The sequence below is a fragment of the Stenella coeruleoalba genome (genome assembly GCF_951394435.1).
Source record: "Stenella coeruleoalba genome assembly, chromosome: 1".
Lineage (NCBI taxonomy): Eukaryota > Metazoa > Chordata > Mammalia > Artiodactyla > Delphinidae > Stenella > Stenella coeruleoalba.
The window spans coordinates 111,903,153-111,924,198 of NC_137169.1; the positions used below are offsets into that span (position 1 = coordinate 111,903,153).

Consider the following 21,046-nt stretch of genomic DNA (forward strand, 5'->3'; position numbering starts at 1 on the left):
ATGGCGTTTTTCACAGAAAAAGAACAAACAATCCTAAAATTTTTATGGAACCACAGAAGACCCCAAATAGGCAAAGCAATCTTGAGAAAGAAGAACAAAGCTGAAGGCATCACACTTCCTGATTTCAAACTGTATTACAAAGCTAAAGTAATCAGAACAGTATGGTATTGGCACAAAAAACAGACAAACAGATGAATGGAATATTACTTAGCCATTGAAAAGGAGGAAATCCTGTCATTGAGACAATACAGATGGACCTTGAGGGCATGATGCTAAATAAATAAGTCAGATAGAGAAAGACAAACACCTTATGATCTCACTTATATGTGGATTCTATTAAAAAAAAAAAAGACCAAAATAAAAACATCAAACTCATTGACACAGAGAATAGATTTGATGGTTGCCAGAAGTAGGGGGGTGGGGAGGGATGAAATGGTTAAGGTGGTCAAAAAGTACAAACTTCTAGTTATAAAATAAATAATTCCTGTAGATGTAACATACAGTATGGTGACTATAATTAATGACATTATATTGCATATTTGAACGCTGTTGTGGTTGACATCACAGTGACTGAATGATCACAGTTAATATCATCAATTACACATGATATCATGTGCTTCCTGATTTGATTCACTGAGAAGAAAACATTACTTTTGTGGTATTCCTGACAACCTTAATCTATTCATGAAGAAACATCAAACTCAAATTTTAGAACCTTCTATGAAACAACTCCTCTGTACTCATAAAGAAATGTCAATATGATGAAAGACAAAGGCTGGAGAAGTGTTCCAAATTAAAGGAGAATAAAGAGACATGGCAACTAAATGTAATGCATAATTATATATTGGATCCTGAATCAATGCAGAAAAAAAATGTTATAAAGGGCATAACTGACACAATTAGTGAAATTTGATTATTAACTGTGTATTAGATAATAGTATTGTAGTGATGTTAAGATCCTGAAGAAAATGTCCTGGTTCATAGGAAATACATGCTAAAATATTTCTGAGTCACTGGTTAAAATGTCTATAACTTTTTATCAAAAAACTGAGAAAAAAAATGTCTCTGTGTGTATAAGAGAAAGAGAGCAGGCAGAAAGGGAAGTAGAGAAAGAAATGTGGCAGAAATCAACATTTGATGAACCTGGGTGAAAGGTATATAATACTTCTGTAAAATCTTGCAATCTTCTTTAGGTTATCACCCACCATGCATAAAAATAAATAATAAATACATGATATGCTTTGGGAAAATATTAAAACAAGTTTTTGCAATAAATTAATTTACTTTGGTAGTAAAAACTTATTTAGAGGGCTTCCCTGGTGGCGCAGTGGTTGGGAGTCCGTCTGCCAATGCAGGGGACACGGGTTCGTGCCCCGGTCCGGGAGGATCCCACATGCTGCGGAGCGGCTGGGCCCATGAGCCATGGCCGCTGAGCCTGCGCGTCCGGAGCCTGTGCTCCGCAACGGGAGAGGCCATGGCAGTGAGAGGCCCACGTACCGAAAAAAAAAACCCACAAAAAAGCAAAAAACTTATTTAGATTAATGTTTAAATAAGAATAAATTTCTTTAGCACCAAATAACCACAGGGAAAATAGGACCAAAATCATACTGAAAGGTAAGAAAAACTGTATTGGAGGAGTTAAAACACTGTTCTACTGGAAAACATAGTAGAACATATTTGTAAAGACTGTTGTGATTTTAATCTCTAAGAGTTTAGGACTATCACTTAGATGTACTTAAATATAAATGACAAATAAAAACTATGTAAAAGATCTTGGTAAATGTCAAGGGAGTATACAAATTATAATGTAATAATAGTTGATCACAGAAACAATGTTTTTCATACACATCAAACTTTTAAAGAAAAAATTTGGCATTTACTACATTTTGGAATGTCTTTCTTGGGTGAAAATGAAAAGGATAGACAAATAATAATTTCCTCACATATTTGTTACCAAATAAGAGGGCAGATGCTGCTTTTAGCATTTAAAATTTTTCTAAGGAAAATTTAAGTCATACATTTTTTAGAAATTCAGGCAGTTTGTTACTTCGTTTTCATAATATAGAAAATGGACTGATAGTTTCAAGGCACATGGGAGGAACAAAGAATACTCATGGCCTAAAGAAGCTTACAGTCTGGTGGAGGAACAAACATGTATGCATATATGCCTAGTTTAAAAATTAGAATGTGATAAAACTCTTAAGGTTCTACTAAGCTTTACAAAAGGGAAAGGAAAAGTAAAATTAATCTCAACTACAGGAGAATTAAGGCAACTTTTTATTTAATGAGGGAGTATTTCAAATCTTGAGTAAAGTCTGAAAGGATGAATGGCATTTGGCAAGTAAAAGGCTAGTGGGCAGGTCGTTTTTACCACTTAGAGCAAACACCTAGGACAAGCACCAAGAGTAAAGTGGAGGATGGAGAAACTGGGGGAAATTATCAGATGCTGTAGTTAAGGGAATGAATATTTCAGGAGTGTAACTGGAGATAAGACTAGAAAAACAGGTTATACTAGATCATGGTAGGTCTTAAATATTATTGAAGAATTTTGGATTCTATAATGTAGGAAATAAGTGCACAGTTGGCCCTCCCTATTTGCGGATGGAGAACCCGCAGATACACAGGGCAGACTGTACTATACCATTTTACATAAGGGAACTGAGCCTCTGTGCATTTTGGTATCTGTGGGGTGGGGGTCTGGAAGCAATCCCGCACAGATACCATGAGACGACTATATCTCAAAGAAAATCTGAGTAGAGGAATAACAATCCTGAGGATATCATATTACTGTATTCAAGAGAAAGTAAGTCTTATAAGGGTTAATTTTATCCTAGGTCACAAATTTAGTGACAATGGAGTTAAACATTTAAAAAATTTATTGAATATTTATTTACTTGATACATGTCAAGCATTTAACCCACAAAACTCTATCAAGTAGGTACTTTTCATCACGCCATTTTTTTAGATGAGGACACTGAGGACATAGGTCAGTAATATGCCCCAATTCATGTAACTAGTAAGTGAAGGAGTAAGGATTTGAGTTCTATAACCACAACTTGATGCATTACCCTTGCTGGATTTAAGAAACACTTGAATCTAGCCTCTTTCTCGAAACTTAGACAATCTATTCTGTATTCCACTGGTAGTTAAACTTCTGAAAATACTATTTTCATAAACTACCTTGCTGAAGATGTTAACATTTCTCTCAACACACTTTACCAACCTACACTATTTTCTGTAACAGATTTATTTTACTAATTTTATTTAGATTAACACAAATTTACATGATCTTAGCACAACCAACTATCCATAGGGAGAAATGGCCCAGAATCATATTGAAAGGTAATTAAGATCATACCAGGGTTAAAATATTCTGAACACCATCTACAGACAACCGGAGCATAAACCCCTTCAATGTTCCTTCATGAACATCATGGCAGAACTTTTGTCCTGAGGATGTAAAATTTGTAGAGGGAGGATATAAAAGCATGTTTTTTTGTAATGCCACAATGTAATGTAATTTCCCTAACCCTCCAATTGAAACTAGTTTACCTCACAATTTAAAACCTTTGAGGAGCATGACATTTTTAGATAAAATAGAAGTTAAAATTATATTTCCAGATTACTAAACTTTATCAGCCCTAATGTCTTATCTCATAAAGTATGTAATGTAAAATATACATTCTTATCTAGAATGAACATTCCATCTAAAATAGAAATTAATGAAATTTTCCAGACAAGCCAATTTTTTTTTTTTTAACAATCAAACAGTATTTAAGTTAGAGGCAAAGTGGCAACAGGTATAAGTGTTGCAGACAATTATTGCCCACATACAAATATTAGCTATGTCACCTACTAGCTGTGTAACACTGGACAAATTACTTACTCTCTCTAAGGCTTAGCTTCTTCAATAACAGTATCTGGTCTTTCACAAGATTAAATGAGATAATATATGCAAAGTGCTTAACACAGCAACTGGCACATAGTGGGCACTCAGTAAGGACTAACTCTCTTCAGTTTAGCCAATGAGTACAGCCTAGCCTAATACTATATACCAGAAAAATTCCAAATAGATCTGGGAACTAGATGTAAAAATCAAAGTTAAACAATTACTAGAAGAAAATAAGGCTGGATTTCTTAGTTCCTTTAAAACCTGGGTGTGGGGAAGCTTTTCTAATAATAATCCAAAATCCAGAAGCACAATACAAACAAAAACAAAACAAAAATTTGACTACATGAAAATATGGACCTTTGTATGATAAAAATCATCATCATATGCAAAGTCCAGAGTCAAACTACAGAATCCATTAAAATACTATGAGGACTATTAATTGAGTTCAGCAAGGCTTGCAGGATATAAAATCGATATACAAAAATCAAGTGTATTTCTATATATTAGCAATAAACATATAAAATGGAATTTAAAAATTCCATTTACGATAACATCAAAAGAATAAAATGCTTAGGAGTATGTTTAACAAAAGTACTTACAAGACTTACATACTGAAAACTAAAAAATACTGTTAAAAGAAATTTTAAAAGAATTGAATAACTAGAAAGACATCCCACGTTCATGGATCAAAATACTTAATATCGGTAAGATATAAAACTCTCCAATTAATCTACATTTTTTTTCAAAATCCCAGCTGGTTTTTTTTTTGCAGAAATCAACAAGTTGATCCTGAAATTCATATGGAAATAGCAAGGGACCCAGAATTAGCCAAACAAAGTTGGAAGAAGCCAGAAGAGCCAAAGTTAGAGGCATCATATTTCAATATTCAACACAGTATGCTACTGGGATAACAAAAGACATATAGCGAATAAGGACAAAAGACAAATAACAAACTGACAAAAAATGTAGTGCAGTTTATATCACAAAGGGCAAATCTCCTTAATATATAAGGAACTCTTAAAAATCAAGGGAAAAAAAAAAGACTAAACAACCTGATAGAAAAATGGTGGGAAAAACACTGAAGGTTTAGGCTTTCCTTGAGCTTAGAGACTTAAAGAAGCAGACTCTCTTTCTTAGCAGCTTAGAAGAAGCAAGATACCACTGAGTTCTACAACTCCAATAAAATGAATATGAGCATGGATAAGAACCTCAAGTCTCAGATGAGATTTGGCTGCTACCTTGATTCCAGCCTTGTGAGACACAGAGCAGAAATGTCTAGACTCCTAAAATTCCAGGGAATCTGTGAGATAATAAATGGGTAACGTTTTAAGCTGCTAAAATTGTGGTAATGTGTTACACAGTAATAGAAAATTAATACATGTATGTGTGTACATATATATACTTATTTATTTCCTCGTTCTGAAAGAGCCTAAAAGCATTGCCACACCTCAGGAACAATGACAACCTAGTAGCAAACAGTATATCAAGTACCCAGATTTTGATTTCTAAATAATTCCCATTAAAAGAAACCAGGGACTTCCCTGGTGGCACAGTAAGACTCCATGCTCCCAATGCAGGGGGCCTGGGTTCAATCCTTGGTCAGGGAACTACATCCCACATGCACGCCGCAACTAAGAGTTCACATGCCACAACTAAGGAGCTGGTAGGCCACAACTAAAGAGCCCCCCTGCCGCAAGTAAGACCCAGCATAACCAAATAAATATTAAAAAAAAAAAAAAAAGAGAAAGAAACCAAAACTTCTTGAGTGAAATAACTGATTCCTGATCTGAGGCAAGGAAAGAACAAGGTAAATCTGATAAACAACAGCAAAGAAATAAAAGCAAATACCAAAACAAACAAAAGAACCAGGGTGAATGATACCTTTCTATGACAGAAAGCAGGGAAATGCTCAAAGATGAATGAGGTTATGCCTAAAAGAAACAGGGCCCAGCTTAAAGTGTCTTCTGTGATTAAAATTTGGGAAATTTGTGCATGTCTCCACAAAATGATGGTACTGGATTATGATATATTAAATTTTTTTTTGCGGTACGCGGGCCTCTCACTGCTGTGGCCTCTCCCACTGCAGAGCACAGGCTCCGGATGCGCAGGCTCAGCGGCCACGGCTCACGGGCCCAGCCGCTCCACGGCATGCGGGATCCTCGCAGACCGGGGCACAAACCCATGTCCCCTGCATTAGCAGGTGGACTCTCAACCACTGCGCCACCAGGGAAGCCCTAAAAATTTTTATGAGTCCATACGATACTCAAAAGAAAAGAAAAATTCTGAGTGTGTAAAGGGAAGAAAAGTCAAAGCTCATCTTCCCAGAAAAATATCAGCTAATAAATGTTGAAGAAATGACAATTAGAAAATTACCAGTTTGCAACTAACAATGTACTCACCAGTTTAGTCAAAGATCATAATGGATGCTAAAATATTATATTAAAAAAAAAAGACTGCTAGAGAAGAAGCCAGAGCCTCAACTATCACCCCATGATTTACTAATTTACAACAGTAAAAATGTATCTTTACATTGGAGAGATCTGGTGGATACCACACCTTAATCAAGTGATCAAACATGGCATAACCAACAGTCAAACAGTAAGTGGGATGCAATTAGAAGTACGAAATATCACATATGTAATACTCCTACCAAGATTTAACCTAAATCTAATCATGAAGAAATAATTTTAAAATTGTGGAATGTAGCACAACAAGCTTAAGTTCCTCAAAAAGGATCAATCTCATAAAAAACAAAAGATAGGGAATATTCTAGATTAAAATAATACACATAGCTAGCAATCAGGTGTAACACATGTTATCTGTTTGGATTCTACATTAAAAGAAAACAAATTGAAATAAAAGATAATTTTAGGACAATAGGGAAAATATAAATATGGGCTGTATATTAATGATATTACTGATATACCGCTTTGTTTAAAAAAAATAAATAATTAATTAATTTTATTTTTGGCTGTGTTGGGTCTTCATTGTTCTGCGTGCGTGAGTTTTTTCTAGTTCTGGCGAGCAGGGGCTACTCTTCGTTGCGGTGCACGGGCTTTTCATTGCGGTGCCTTCTCTTGTGGTGGAGCATGGGCTCTAGGCGCACAGCCTTCAGTATTTGTGGCACGCAGGCTCAGTAGTTGTGGCTCGCGGGCTCTAGAGCACAGGCTCAGTAGTTGTGGCGCACAGGCTTAGTTGCCCCGCAGCATGTGGGATCTTCCCAAACCAGGGGTCGAACCCGTGTCCCCTAGCAGGCGGATTCCTAACCACTGCACACCAGGGAAGTCCTACTTATTTTCTTAGATATGATAATGATATTAAGATTAGGTAGGAGAGTATCCTAGTTCTAAGGTGATAACTTCTGAAATGCATAGGGGTGAATGAATGTCTGCAACTTACTTTCAAAATTTTCACCGGACAAAAATGTTTTCCCCTGCAAAAATGTAAATGTGTGTATAGAGAGAATTAAAGCAAATGTGGCAAAATGTTGATAAATTTAGGTACGGTATATGAGTGTTAATTTTGCCAGAGATTTGAGTATTTTCAAACAAACAAACAAAACAAACAAAAACACTGTGAAAAAAATAAAAGTTTAATCTGGGAAGGTAGTCCCCTTGTATGCCTATGCAAGATTTACTGATCTAGGGCTTAAGGGAGGTGAATTAGGTAATTTCTAAGGTATGTTCAGGTTGGAAAGTGCTAATACTGTGTTTTTACAGAGAAAACACAACTACATGTCTATTAAAAAGTATTTTAAAGAAGTATTATTTCACTTCCCAAATTTCTAGTTTACAATAATACCATCATTACTATAGCAATTATGATGTCATTTGTAATTTCTACACTTTAAGATATGTTAATTCCCAATTTTCATCACAAAACTGTATTTTCCTAATCTCTTCCTTGAACTCTGATAGTATTTACAGTTTGCGACACACATTTCCTAAGGGAAGGCTATATCATTTTCCACTCTCAGTAACAGAATAGAGGGATATCTCAGAACTTGAGATAACAGATCTACTGCAAAGTTTTCCTGGTAAAATATATATAACATAAAATTTCCCATTTTAACCAATCTTAAGTGTGCAGCTCAGTGGTATTAAGTACATTCACACTGTTGTACAACCATCACTATCATCCATCTAGAGAACACTTCATCTTGTAATACTGAAACTCTGTATCCATTAAACAATAACTGCCACCAGCCCCTGGCAACCACCATTCTCCATTCTCTCTCCATGCATCTGACTACTCTAGGTACCTCTTATAAGTGGAATCAAACAGTATTTGTCTTTTTCTGACTGATTCATTTCACTTAGCATAATATTTTCAAGGTTCATCCATATTGTAGGAGGTGTCCAAATTCCTTCTTTTTTAAGGCTGAATAATATTCCATTGTATGAATGGGATATAATTTTTTGAAGTATCTTAAATCTTGTTATTTATTAAAATATATTAAATCTTGTTTTTAAAAGTCCATCAGGCCTGTATTAAAGAACAGTCAAGTGAGAAATAGTAATTGCTAATGAAGCCACTTTATTATCACTAGAGGGAGCTAGAGCAACAGAGCTGCTGCCAGATACAAACACATTTTCCTTAGCCATAAGACTGGACATAACCAAGCTTCTATAAAAAATAGAACGGAATGTAAATGTGGTTATGGATTCCCTCCCAATGCTTCTCCATTTCTAAGTGGCAAACTGAACTTTCATAAATCATGATTTATAATTCCTGACAATATACAGTGATGGCCTGATATGTTCTACTCCACATTAGGAGCCAAATCACATGTGGAAAGTTTTTAATCATCTCTGTTAATGCAATCTTTATTTTTTATTATATTAAAAAATCACTTTTCGGACTTCCCTGGCGGTCCAGCGGTTAAGACCCTGCGCTTCCACTGCAGGGGCCATGGGTTCAATCCCTGGTTGGGGAATTAAAATCCCACATGCCTTGGGGCCAAAAAGACAAAACAAAACAAAAAGACTTATTTTTTTCTAGGAAAAAAAGAGGCAAGAGGCTCTTAGTTTAATCATGATGGGTGACTGCAGAGAAAAGAGTATAGAAAACAGGATTTAAAAGACAAATGCAGTGACTTCCCTGGTGGCACAGTGGTTAAGAATCCACCTGCCATTGCAGGGGATACGGGTCCGATTCCTGGTCTGGGAAGATCCCACATGCTGTGGAGCAACTAAGCCCATGCGCCACAACTACTGAGCCTGCATGCCACAACTACTGAAGTCCATGTGCCTAGAGCCTGTGCTCTGCAACAAGAGAAGCCAGAGCAATGAGAAGCATGTGCACCACAACGAAGAAGAGCCCCCACTCGCCACAACTAGAGAAAGCCTGCACACAGCGCTGAAGACCCAACGCAGCCAAAAATAAAAAAATTTTAAAAAGACAAATGCATAAAAAATAATTATAAATGTATGTTTTAGGGCACAAAATGAATAAAGATGTAATTTGTAATTTCAATAATATAAAAGGAAGGCATGGAGCTTTACAGGAATAGCATTTTTGTATGTGACTGAAGTTAAGTTGGTATCAATTCAAATTACAGAGTTATATCTTTAGGAAGTTATATGTAATCTCCATGGTAACCACAGATAAAATAGCTATAGAATATACACAAAAGGGAATGAGAAGGGAATCAAACAGGTAACTACAAGAAGATCAGCTAAGTACAAAAGAAGGCAGTAAGGAGGAAATGAGGGACAAAAAGCTATAACACATATGGAAAACTAAATGGCAAGCATAAATCCTTTCTTATTAGTAATTACTATAAATGTAAATTGATGAGACTTTCCAGTCAAAAGGCAGAGAGGAGCAAAATGAATATAAAACATGATCTAACTACATACATGCTGTCTACAAGAGATTCACTTTAGATCCAAAGATGGGAACTGGATGCACATGAAAGGATGGAAAAAGATATTCCATGCAAATAGTAACCAAAAGAGATAAGGAGATTATACTAATATCAGAAAAAGAGACTTTAAGTAAATAAGTAAAAAACTGTAACAAGAGACAAACATTAAATATTGACAAGAGAGTCCATTCACCATAAAGCTATAACAATTATAAAAAAATATTCAGGGCTTCCCTGGTGGCGCAGTGGTTGGGAGTCCGCCTGCCGATGCAGGGGACACGGGTTCGTGCCCCGGTCAGGGAGGATCCCGCGTGCCGCGGAGCGGCTGGGCCCGTGAGCCATGGCCGCTGGGCCTGCGCGTCCGGAGCCTGTGCTCTGCAGCGGGAGAGGCCACAACAGTGAGAGGTCCGTGTGCAGCAAAAAAAAAAAAAAAAAAAACCAAAATATTCACCAAACATCAGAGGACCCAAAATATATGAAGGAAACATTGACAGAATTTAAGAGAGAAACAGACAGTTGTACAATAACTGTTGGCAGAACAACAACACAGAAGATCAGTAAGTATGAGAACAACATTATAAACCAATCAGTTGTAACAGAAACAGAAATAACACTCTACCCAACAACAGCAGATTACATAGTCTTCTCAAGTGCACATGGAACATTCTTTAGGACAGACCATATGTTAGGCTACAAAATAAGTCAATAAATTAAAAAGGATTGAAACCATACAGAATATCTTTTCTGATCACAAAGGAATGAAACTAGACATGAAGGAAAACTGAAAAATTCACTTATGTGTGGAAATTAAACAACATACTCTACTCTTAAGCAACCAATGGGTCAAATAAAAAAATCAAAAGGGAAACTGGAAAATACTTTGAAATGAATGAAAACAAAAACAGAACAAAACTTACGTGATGCAGTAAAAGCAGTGCTAAGAGGAAAATTTTTATGTGAAAACACATAAATTAAAAGAGAAGAAAGATCCCAAATCAGTAACTAACTGTACAATGAACACTCAGTGGTACAGCCACTGTGGAAAAGTTTGGTGGTTCTTTTAAAAGCTGCATGTATACTCGTGCTTCTCTTCATAATCTAATGTATCTTTTGCCTTTTACTAAAGATTCATCTGGGGAGGGAAAAGCATGACTGCTGCTACAATTTTTTGAGGACTTCTGGGGATAAACAAAAGAAATAAAAATTAAAAATAAAAATAAATTAAAGCTAAATGTAGAATTACCATATGGTCTAGCAATTTCACCCCTAAGTTTATACACAAAGGACTGAAAACAGGGACCTGAACAGATAAATGTATGCCAATGTTCACTGCAGCATTGTTCACAATACCCAAAGGCAGAAACAACCAAAGTGCCCATTAACAGAGAAACAAAATGTGCTATCTACATACAATGGAATATTACTCAGCCAGAAAAAGGAATGAAGTTCTGATACATGCTACAACATGAATGTTAAAGAGATGTTAAATAAAATAATCCATACCCAAAAACACAAATACTGTGTATGCTTCCATTTACATGGGGTACCCAGAAGAGGCAAATTATAGAGACTGAAAGTACATTAGACATTTATTATGTGCTGTGGAGAGTTTTAGAAGGAGTGGGTAGTTTTTGCTTAATTATTATAGTTTCTGTTTGAGGTAATGAAAAAATTTTGGAAATAGTGGTAAATGTTGTACAACATTGTGAATATAATTAACGCCACTGAAGTGTAACCTTAAGAATAGCTAAAATGGCAAATTTTATAAGTATTTTACAATTTAAAAAATTAATAATGTAATATACCAAAAACTATTGACTTGTACACTTGAAATAGGTTAACTGTATGATATGTGAATTACATCTCAATAAAACTATCTATAAAAAAAGAGGATAGGAAACATCTTTTAGGAGACAGGAAACAACTCTTTCGGAGAGTGAGACGCAGAAGAAACAACTAAGATTTACTTTGAGTGCCTATTGTATGCCAGTGGTTTTACATATATCATCACACTTGGGTAGCGTGGATGCGATATCAGAATTCATACTTTAGAAACAAAACAATTCAGTTTGAGATGACGAAAAAGTTCTGGAGATGGACAGTGGTGATGTCTGCACAACAAGGTAATGTACTTAATGCTACCGAATGGTACACTTAAAATGATTAAAATAGTAAATTTTATGCCATGTATATTTAACCACAATATAGTTAATTAAAAAATTTAAAACATGAAGCTACTCTTGTTTTAAAAAATGTTACTCTGGACACTGGTCCTGGCAATGATTTTTTTGGGTATGATACCAAAAGCAAAGGCATCAAAAGCAAAGATAAGCAAACTAAGAAGCTTCTGCACAGCACAGGAAATGATCAACAAAACAAAAACTACTAAACGGGAGAAAATATCTGCAAATTATATCTGACAAGGGGTTAATATCCAAAATTTATAAAGGACTCACTCATACAACTCAAGAGCCAAAAACCCAAACAATCTGATCAAAAAATAGGCAGATGGTCTAGACATTTTTCCAAAGAAGACATACAGAAGACCAACAGGTACATGAAAATATGTTCAATATCACTATCAGGCAAATGCGAATCAAAACCACAATGAGCTATCACCTCACACCTGTCAGAATGGCTATTATCAAAAAGACAAGAAATAACAAGTGTTGTTGAGGCTGTGGAGAAAAGGGAACCCTTGTGCACTGCTGGTGGGGATGTAAATTGGCACAGCCACTATGGAAAGCAGTATGGAGGTTCCCCAAAAATTAAAACTAGAACTACCATACGATCTAACAATTCCACTTCTGGGTATTTATCTGAAGAAAACAAAAACACTACCTTCAAAAGATATATGCACCTTCATGTTCACTGCAGCATTATTTACAATAGCCAAGATAGGGAAACAACCTAAGTGTCCATTGAGAGATGAATGGATAAAGAAAATGCTATATATGTAAGCATATACACATACACAAATACACAATGGACTATTATTCAGTCATACAAAGAATGAAATCTTGCAATTTGCGAGAATATAGACAGACCTTGAGGGCATTACGCTAAGTGAAGTAAGTCAGACAGAGAAAGACAAATACGGAATGATCTCGCCTGTATGTGGAACAAACAAATGAGGGAGTTCCCTGGTGGTCCAGGGGTTAAGAATCCGTCTTCCAATGCAGGGGATGCGGGTTCAATCCCTGGTGGGGGAACTAAGATCCCACATGCCACGGGTTAACTAAGCCCGCGGGCCACAGCTAAAGAGAAGCCTACAGCCGCGGTGAAGAGCCCAAATGTTGCAACGAAAGATCCTGCATGCCGCAACGAAGATGCGTCATGTTGCAACTAAGACCCAATGCAACCAAAATTAAATAAGTAAATATTAAACAAAAAGCAAAGGACAAACAAATGAACACCCCCCCTACACACACACACACACACACAACCGGCAACCAAGCTCACAGACACAGAGAACAGACTGGTGGTCGCCAGAAGCAAGAGGTACAAAATGGGTGAATGGAGTCAAAAGCTACAAACTTCCAGTTATGAAAGAAGTAAGTCATGGTAATGTAGTATACAGCATGGTAACTATAGTTAATAATACTGTATTGCATATATGAAAGTTGCTAAAAGAGTATGTTGCAAAAGTTATCATCATAAGAAAAAAAGTTTTTTAACTATGCATAGTGACAGTTTAACCAGACTTATTGTGGTGATTATTTTGCAATATTTACAAATACCTAATCATTATGTTATACATCTGAAGCCACTATAATTTTGTATGTTAATTATACTGCAATAAATAAATAAATAAATACTTCACTCAAGTTATTTTCATCATTTTCTTAGTGATTGAGATAAAAGCAGGTAAACTGAAATTTTCACCTTGTTTTGCTAAAAATGGTCTGTGTGACTTGAGCAAGTCATTTAACCTTTTAATAGCTTCAGTTTTCTCATCTGTCAAATAAAGGGTTAGGTCTAGCTGAAATGAGGGAGGCTGAGTGTGCATGGGAACAAGGGACATATGGGAATCCCTGAACTTTCTGTTCCAGGGATTTCTGCCTAAAACTGCTCTAAAAAATAGAGTTTATTAGTTAACAAATAAAAATTCAAAACTACTTCATACAGGGAATGGTGTGAGGTTCAGCATGCATTCAGTCCACACTCCTATATTTAAATTGAACTTAGAACCTAGAATGTTCCTAAAGCATTTCAGGGGAAAATTAACCATATTCTGGTGTTTAATCCAACCTTAACCACTAGATTATCTATAACAAATAAATTTTAATCCACTACCCTTTGAGCCTCAGTTTCTGACAAGCAGCATGATTCAGTGGTAAAACAAGAATGGTGAGACCTCTAAGTGTTCAAAACCCCAGTAATGATTTCGATGATAAATTTTATAAACTTAGTAAGTTCCTTAACTTTTCTGTGTCAATTTCTTAAATAGTAGATAGTAACCCCTACTTTACCATTTCCCACAGATTTAATATGAAAGCATTCTGAAAATTTAAATAATATATCAAATGTAAGATGGCACCATGCTTTCATTTTATTTCCAAAGATACATACTATTTTGAGGAAATGACAGCTAAGTGTAAACATTATGTGTTATACATGTAATATAAATAATAATATAGTGTTATATAATATATAATAAATACATCTATATTTTACATATATAATTCCCATGCAAACAAGCAATATTCTGTAAGCTTGAAAATTACAGTTATCCCATTTCCTGTAATAGATTTAGTGCTCAAAAGTAGCCCATAAATCAAAGGAAGTGTATGAGGAGAGTTTCTTATTTTAAAAAACTTAGAAGTCACAGTATCTGAGAGCCAGGGTAACCTTAAGATATGAACTGTGTAGTTCAACAGCTTCACTTTATACATCAAGCTTCATTTTTACCACTCCCAGAGAAACGTAAGTATTCTGCCCAAAACATTACACGACAGTGGCAGTACTTTTAGGAGTACTAAAAGTAGAAACCTTACCCCACAAACGTAGAACTAAGGGCTCCCTTCAAAGTAGTGTTAATTTTTTGATATTTTGCTCTTTACCATAATGTATACTCTAAAGTCTGAAGTTCACTCTCCAATTCACCTGATTTATATCTGATATTTCATATTCTTAAAACTCCTATTAGATAAAATTTAAATTCCAAAAGTAATATAGCATTTTTATAACTTCACGCAATAAAGACACATAGAAAATAAGTAAAAACCTCATTACCCCATTCCGAATCCTATAACCTAGAAGGGTATAGCAGGCACAATAATATGCAACCCCCTCCCCAAATCAAAATCCCCAGAAGCTGGGAATATGTAGAAGAAACTGAGGTTTCTAATCTGTTGATTTTGAGATAGGGAGATTATTCTGGATTATCTGGCTGGGCCCAACTGAATCACAAGTGTCCTTATAAATGGAAGAGGAACAAAAATGAGGCAGTCAGTGGGAAAAAAAAAAGTGAAAACAGAACCAATGTTGAAGTGATTCAATGTGAGGATTCAACTTGTCACTGCTGGTTCTGAAGACAGAAGGGGCCCCAAGCCAAGGAATTCTGGAAAGGCAAGAAAAAGAATTCTACTCTAGAGCCTCCAGAAGGAACACACAGCTATGCTAACACCTTGATTTTAGCCTAGAGAGATCGATTTTGACTATAAAATAAATTTGACTTGCTTTAAGCAACTTAAATAATTTATTACAGCAGGCATAGAAAACTAATACACAGGTTAATAGTTTGATGACTATAATACTAAGACATTCTTTGGTGCCTATATACATGTACATAGTAATAGAGGTTTTCTTAAACCAAGGAGTACTGGCTGTACCACTTTTATCTGGTGTATTAATGACATCATCACACACCTAGGAATACAAAAAAAAAACATCAGGATCATCACTAACTCTAGCCCAATCCTTTCATCCAATCAGTCTTTAATTCATTTCAATTTTAATGTAAAAAATGTTCAAGAGTCCACCCTTTCCAACATCCAGCCACCTTAGCTATCACCTCAGCTCATGACATGACTTCTATCCTGGAGAACCACAAAGGTGTCCTGCTTCCTAACTGGTCTTCTAACTTCTAATATTTCCTCATCTAATTAATTTCCCATACTGATACTGGAGTCTAATCTTGATCCAATTTTAACTGAATCACACCCTCCCCTCACAGTTCTTTAAAATCTAAAATGATTTATATAAAAAAGAGTAAACTTGCAATGTCCTTGTACCATTCTGTGATCCAAAAAACAAATTTCCCTAACATGGAGGACTTTTAGGGCAATGAAACTATTCTGTGACACTACTGTGGTAGATACATGTCATTATACATTTACCAAAACCCATAGAAAGCACAGCACCAAGAGTGACCCCTAATGCCTACTATGAACTTTGGGTGATACTGTGTCAATACAGGTTCATTGATTGTAATAAAGGTACCACTGTGGTGCAGGATGTCCATAGTAGGGGATGTTGTGCATGCATAAGGACAGGGGGTATATGCAAAATCTCTATACTTTCCAACAATTCTGTTGTGAACCTAAAACTGCTCTGAATAATTGTTTATTAATTTAAAAAACAAAACAAACAATCCCCACCCCAATTGCTACCAACAAAAAACAGCCAGCCCACAAAAATATACTGGCTTCACAGTTTGTAAGAATGCACACGTGTATTATTTGATCTGTTTTAAAAGATATTCCAAAATACGGCTTCCCTGGTGGCGCAGTGGTTGAGAGTCCGCCTGCTGATGCAGGGGACGCAGGTTCGTGCCCTGGTCCGAGAGGATCCCACACGCCACGGAGCGGCTGGGCCCATGAGCCATGGCCGCTGAGCCTGCGTGTCCGGAGCCTGTGCTGCGCAGCTGGAGAGGCCACAACAGTGAGAGGCCCGCGTACCGAAAAAAAATAAAATAAAAAATATCCAAAATAAACCATTTTCTTCTCATTTATTTCTATGAGATGAAGAGCTAGTTCTAACATAAACAAGGTCCTTTTCAGAGTGAAAGACTTTTATCTGACTAGAGACATTTTAAAACACTAATGTAGTTGATGATACTGATCTTTTGAGGAACAGTCTGATTTTATTATTAATCTCTCATTTTTAGGAATTTAATCCAGAAGAAGTACATCAGTCAAAAAGCAGAAGTAAAACTTTAACTACAGTGAGTTCCCTGGTGGTCCGGTGGCTAAGACTCTACGCTCCCAATGCAGGGAGCACGGGTTTGATCGCTGGTCAGGGAACTAGATCCCACATGCCGCAACGAAGATCCCGCACTTAGCAACGAAGAACCCACATGCTGCAACTAAGACCCGGCATAACCAAATATAAAAAAAAAAAAAACACGCAAAACCAAAAACCAAAACTTGAAATATAGTTTTTAGCGGAGAACTTTATACCTGCTTTTCTATTCAGCAAAAACATTCCTTTAAAATCGTAACTGTATTAGATCTTCCCCAAATGCATTTTCATTTTCTCATTTGTAGTGACAATGCTAATTTTTTTTCAGGCATTGTCACCTGAAATAATGACCACTATTTCTCAGCCTTCCCTGTGGCTGAAGTATGGTTACACGACTATGTTTCAGTCAGTAACTGTAAATGAGGTTTTGAAGTTTCCTTTCTTAGTCAGATTAGCTGCTATAATGAATTACCATAGACTTGGTGGTCTAAGTAACATAATTTTATTTCTCACTGTTCTGGAGGCTGGGAAGTCCAAGATCAGGGCTGGGTTCTAAGTGAGAGCCCTCTTCCTGGCTTGCAGATACTGCTTTCTTGTTGTATACTCACATAGTAGAGAGAGAAATCATCTCTCTCTGTGTCTCTCTTTATAAGGATGTTAATCTCATTCAGGAGGGCTCCACCCAAATAACCTATAATTATTCAATACTTCCCAAAGGCCCCATCTCTCAATATCATCACACTGGGGATTAGGGGTTCAATATATGAAATTTCAGGGGAACACATTCACTCCATAATGCTTCCTTACAAAGAAGGTACAATACTTGTTTTTTACTCCCTTTTCCTCTTTTATCCTCTCTGTAATGAAGACCTTATGGCAGTTATGTTGGAACAAAAGGTAACCATAGGAACGCAAGCTTAGTGTTGAAATGGAAGAACAGAAAAAAAGGAGTCTAGGTCCCTGAAGACACTGTGAAGATACCATGTTAACTCTGAACTGTGTACTTCACAACTTTTTTTAAATTAAAGGAAAATAAATGTTTTTCTTTAAAAAGTCTTGGTTATTTGAGAGGGTTTCTTATCATTGGCAGCTGAAACTAAGCCTAACTAATAAAACGTTTTCATGACCCAAGCAGCAGAAATGGAGTACAAAGAGTTTATGTGATACCTACCTCAGTGGCAAATTAATGAAAGATCTTTTCAATGCAAAATAAAGTGTTGTGATTTATATGTTGATCACTTTAACCATACCAAGTCAGATGTATCTCTAAAATGTAACTGTTCCTCTTTCAATTTCATTCTTTTCTTGCCTAAATTCAAGAATTCCTCATGACCTTTTGATGGATACTGTGAATTTCTGCCATTAGTAACTCTCTCATTCAATTCATTTTCCACTCTGTTGCCAGAGTTATTTTTTATTTTATTTTTTTTTGCAGTACATGGGCCTCTCACTGTTGTGGCCTCTCCCGCTGCGGAGCACAGGCTCCGGATGTGCAGGCTCAGCGGCCATGGCTCACAGGCCTAGCCGCTCCGCAGCATGTGGGATCTTCCCGGACCGGGGCACGAACCCATGTCCCCTGCATCGGCAGGCGAACTCTGAACCACGGCGCCACCAGGGAAGCCCAGCCAGAGTTATCTTAAAACACAAATTTGCACTTCCTTTTCTAAAAATAGTACTTTAAATTTCCTATAGCTTAGTGGGATAAATATCTTAAGAGTCAGTAAAGTCCACGGTCCCTATCACACAATGCTTATTTTCCACAACACCACATTTCAGAAAAAGTGAACTTCTGAGTTGTTCTAATACATGAAAAGTCTTCGCATCCTAGTATGTGCCTTGGTACATGCTATCCTAACTGGAATGCCCTGCTCCATCTTGCAAACTACTGCTGAATGTCCAAAACCTAACTCAAGTATACTCTGTGAACTACTTCTTAATGAATGATATAGTGAGTTGATAGCTCTCTGGGGTTTTAAAATGTTTCCATCAGAGGACTTATCAAGCTGAACTTTCCCAATGGAATATGAAGTTCTTAAAAATAAGAAGTATTTTACTCATCTGGCAAATAGTTTGGAACACAGCATTTAACAAATGAGGAATGAATGTAGAAAACCATCAAGATCATTTTAGATAAAAGCAGAGTGTCCCTTTTCTTAATTTCAATTAACAAAACAGGCATCATTAGAATCCAAACTACAGAAATATAATCTAGAAAGGCAGAGAGAAGATAAAGATCAGGGAAAATAATTAGCCCCAAACAACATATCATGAGTACAGTGAACACTGAGGTGTTTGTGATGAGATTTGTATTTGTGTATATTACATTTGTATTGTTTCTTGTTTTTCTTGATAGTCAAAGTATTATTTAAAACATGGAAGAATGACAGGTCTTTAAAGGATGTCAGCTGATAGGTACCACTACTTACTCTGTAGTTTTGTAAACATCAGAATACAGCCCTGCTTTCTGATACTTCTTCTTTGGGGGACGTGGGGCCTTCTTTTCTCTTGGGATGAGAGAAAGCACAGGCTGCAAGGTACTTTCAGGTTCGGGAGGTTTGGCTGGGGTTTCAGGAGGACTGGGAATCTCAACTGCTGCTTCAGTAAAGCTAGAAAGAGAAGTTTAAAGATAATTTTATGGTGAAATTTTTTTCCTACAAATAATTATCTATTTAAAAAAACATCAGAGCAATTATAAAAAGAGACATGTGGACTTCCTCATCTGGTCATGCTGGAGTAACAGATACCAGATTTCTGTCCTCCTGACAGAAACTAATAGAAACACGGCAAAGTACAATAAACCTGAAGTAAGTTTATGAAACAATTATCAGACACTGGACAACAGTGACTATAGCACTGTGATCCCTGAGAAAATTGGAAATAAAATAGAAAGAGATGATTCCTATAACCACTTTGCCTTTACAAGGACTGAGGTAGAGGGAGTAGAGCCAAAGCAGAGAATGGCCAACTTAATGAGTTGAAAAGAGATCAGAATATGGAGAGGCTGAGGTAGTTAGAATTTGTGAGGCAGAGTACTGGAGTGGAGAAAGCTATGGAGAAAAATAACTCTAGAAATCTGTGTAAGGGTCTCCTTTAGTACATTGCTAAATACTAAGTTTGTGTATGTGCAAGGTGAAATTCCATAAGGCCGGACAAAGAACCACCAGAGTATTATAACCTAAACAATTTCCAGAGCTCCCACATGATGACAGATACTCAGATTCCACTAGGGAGAGTGAAAGACACTGCCCAACACTGTGGGCATTCAATAGAGATCCCAGAGGGTAACATTATCCATTTTTGTAGGGCTCAACTATCTCTGGAATAAAAGCCAGCTCTAATAAAGCTTAAAAACTAACTTCAAAAGAATCCAAACCAATCCACAAGTAACTTAACTGCCTACCAAAATAAAATCGAACATATAGAAAAGAACAAAAAACATACACACAATAATGTGACATTTACAATATTAAAAAATTCAAAATGAAAAAAAAGAGCAATGACCAAAATTTTTCTAAATTTGATAAAAAGTATAAACCCAAAGTTCCAAGAAGCTAAACAAACCAGAAGCAATATAAACTAAAAAAAAAATCAAGTATGGCATATCATAATAAACTTCCTGAAAACTACTGATGAAGAAAATAAAAAGAGCCAGAGAAAAAATACACAGTCTATACAGGAGTACAAAAATAAGAATGAATGCAGATTTCATGTCTGAAATAATGCAAGCCAGAAGGCAATGAAAAGACATCTGGAAGTGCTAAAAGGAAGGGGAGGGGAGGAGCCTGTCAAAAGAGAATTCTAGATCAATCAAAAACATCTTTAAAAATTACGGTGAATATAGTTCCAGGCAAAGATGGAATAGACACTTCTACCTATCCTCCCATTAAGTACAACTAAAAACCCTTGAAATTATATATAAAATAAACATAAGCACACAGATTGGCTAGGTACCTTGGGACCTAAGCAATGACATATCAGGGAATTTCCTAGATTTTCTTTTTGCCTCATACTTAATAGTGAAAGACTGAATACAGTTTCCCAAATATCAATGAAAAGACAAATGTCTGCTCTCATAACTTAAATTCAACATCAGTTAAAGG

At 36.2% G+C, this 21,046-nt stretch overlaps 1 protein-coding gene across 5 annotated transcripts in view; it reads right to left on the bottom strand.

Moving 5' to 3' along the window:
- The window catches only part of ASH1L (ASH1 like histone lysine methyltransferase), a 214,134-nt gene that overhangs the window by 93,255 nt on the left and 99,833 nt on the right, over positions 1-21,046 (bottom strand). For 4 of the 5 annotated variants that reach the window (XM_079904612.1, XM_079904611.1, XM_079904613.1 and 1 more), the window contains one exon: positions 19,373-19,552. The exons of the other annotated variant lie outside the window; for it this stretch is intronic. In XM_079904612.1, coding sequence (XP_079760738.1) covers positions 19,373-19,552 — 180 coding nt within the window. The remainder of the gene's footprint in view (positions 1-19,372; positions 19,553-21,046) is intronic. 5 annotated transcript variants of the gene reach the window in all.